The 1901-nt window shown below is 40.3% G+C and overlaps 1 protein-coding gene across 1 annotated transcript; it reads left to right on the top strand.

Moving 5' to 3' along the window:
• Positions 1-611: 611 nt before the first annotated feature.
• Positions 612-1280, top strand: LOC106372792. The gene has a single exon (XM_013813073.1). It carries the CDS (start codon positions 612-614, stop codon positions 1278-1280), a length of 669 nt encoding a protein of 222 aa, XP_013668527.1.
• Positions 1281-1901: the final 621 nt, after the last annotated feature.

Below are 1901 nucleotides of genomic sequence, written 5' to 3'. Positions count from 1 at the left end.
AATTCGAATTTGATTACATTGATAAACGTATATGGCCGTGTGGCCTTAATCTCTCTGTCACATCTAGAATCATAAATTAGAATTGTTCGCACCATGGTCAAGTAGATTTCATATAGCCGATCCTATTGTTTGATTACATGGCCGCATAAGGCATGATTGTAGCCAATTTCTTTTGAATGTCTTATGGTCGAATGATCACATTGTGAATCTGAATTTTAAATGACAATGTGATCCAGATGTCGAAAATCTCAAATCTATACTATGCAGCCCTTAATCTCTCTGGAGATAATTATTTACAGTGGGCGCTAGATACAAAGATCAACCTGAGGTCAAAGGGACTCGGTGATACTATCATCGAGGGAAACAATGAGAATGATAAAAACAGATACATGGCAATTAGTATTATACGCCATCACCTCATTGAAGGTTTTAAGGATCAGTATCTGACAATGGAAAATCCACTAGACCTTTGGACCGCTTTACAGCGTAGATATGATCACCAGAAAACGGTGCTACTTCCAAAGGCTAGATATGAGTGGAAGAATCTCAGATTCATGGACTATAAGTCCGTGGATGAATACAATTTGGTATTGTTCAAAATAGTTTCAATGATGAGACTGTGTGGTGAAGAAGTAACCGAGAAAGAGTTACTTGATAAGACCTTCTCTACGTTCCATTCAACGAATGTGTTGCTGCAGCAGCAGTATAGAGAGAGAGGATTCGCCACATATACTGATCTGCTCTCGTGCCTACTTCTGGCCGAGGCTAATAATGAACTCCTGATGAAGAACAGTGAGATGAGACCTCCAGGTTCATCACCATTACCAGAAGCTCACAAAGCTGAACATGAAAAGAAAGATCCCAAAGAAAGCAACCACGTCTATAATGAGAGAAGAACACACGGCAGAGGCCGTGGTGGGTATAAGGGACGTGGTGGCCGTGACAATTACTCATATGGCCGTGGATATGGAAACCAAAAAAACCGTGGTCGTGGTTCCAGTTATGGCCGTGGAAGAGCCAATTTTGGCCGCGGTCGAGGCGGTATATCCAAGCCGTCTTACTCGACCAAATCCGTTTGTCACAGGTGTGGGATGAGTAACCATTGGGCCAAGAACTGCAGAACCCCTAAACATCTATGTGAACTCTATCAAGAGAGTCTTAAGAACAAGAACCCAAAAGTTCATATGGTTCACGATAATGGGTATGATGCTGATGATGATTTCGACCATGAAAAGGATGATCTAATGGATCATGAGACATCAGATTGTCTTAAAGACTAATTCGACTTTTATTTGATTGTTCTATGATTGCTTTGGTGTTTTTACTTTTATTGTTTGAATTTATAATATGAAAACTTTAATTAAAGTTTTATAAAGTCTCTGAGATTATAAAATCTTCTTACATAGAATGAATGAGATGAGTATACTCGTGGTGGATAGTGGCTCAAGTCACACAATTCTTAGAGACAAAAGATACTTCGTCAATCTCATAATGCAAAGTGCAAACATACACACTATTGTGGGTGTGGCCGGCCTGATTGAGGGTCACGGCCAGGCTTATATATTGATGCCTAGCGGCACTCGTCTAGAGATTAAAAATGCTTTATATTCCCCCAGCTCTAAAAGGAGCCTATTGAGTTTCAAGGATATAAGATTGAACGGTTTCCACCTTGAAACATGGGAAGAAGGAAATAAAGAATTCCTTAACATATTTTCGATCACCAAAGGAAATAGGACGGTCCTAGAGACGGTACCCGCAATAGCTACTGGTCTATACTATGCAATGATCAGTATGATCGAGGCTAATGCCTGCGACAATTTCACTCTATGGCATAACCGGTTTGTCCATCCCGGTACTAGTATGATGCGAAAACTGATAATGAATTCACAAGGGCACACATT

Source organism: Brassica napus, chromosome C3, assembly GCF_020379485.1.
Source record: "Brassica napus cultivar Da-Ae chromosome C3, Da-Ae, whole genome shotgun sequence".
NCBI lineage: Eukaryota > Viridiplantae > Streptophyta > Magnoliopsida > Brassicales > Brassicaceae > Brassica > Brassica napus.
This window is presented reverse-complemented; position numbering and strand designations above follow the sequence as displayed.

Bases quoted from the DNA above. Each gene is read 5' to 3' on its own strand.
- LOC106372792 (XM_013813073.1), top strand. From the start codon at position 612: ATGAGACTGTGTGGTGAAGAAGTAACCGAGAAAGAGTTACTTGATAAG.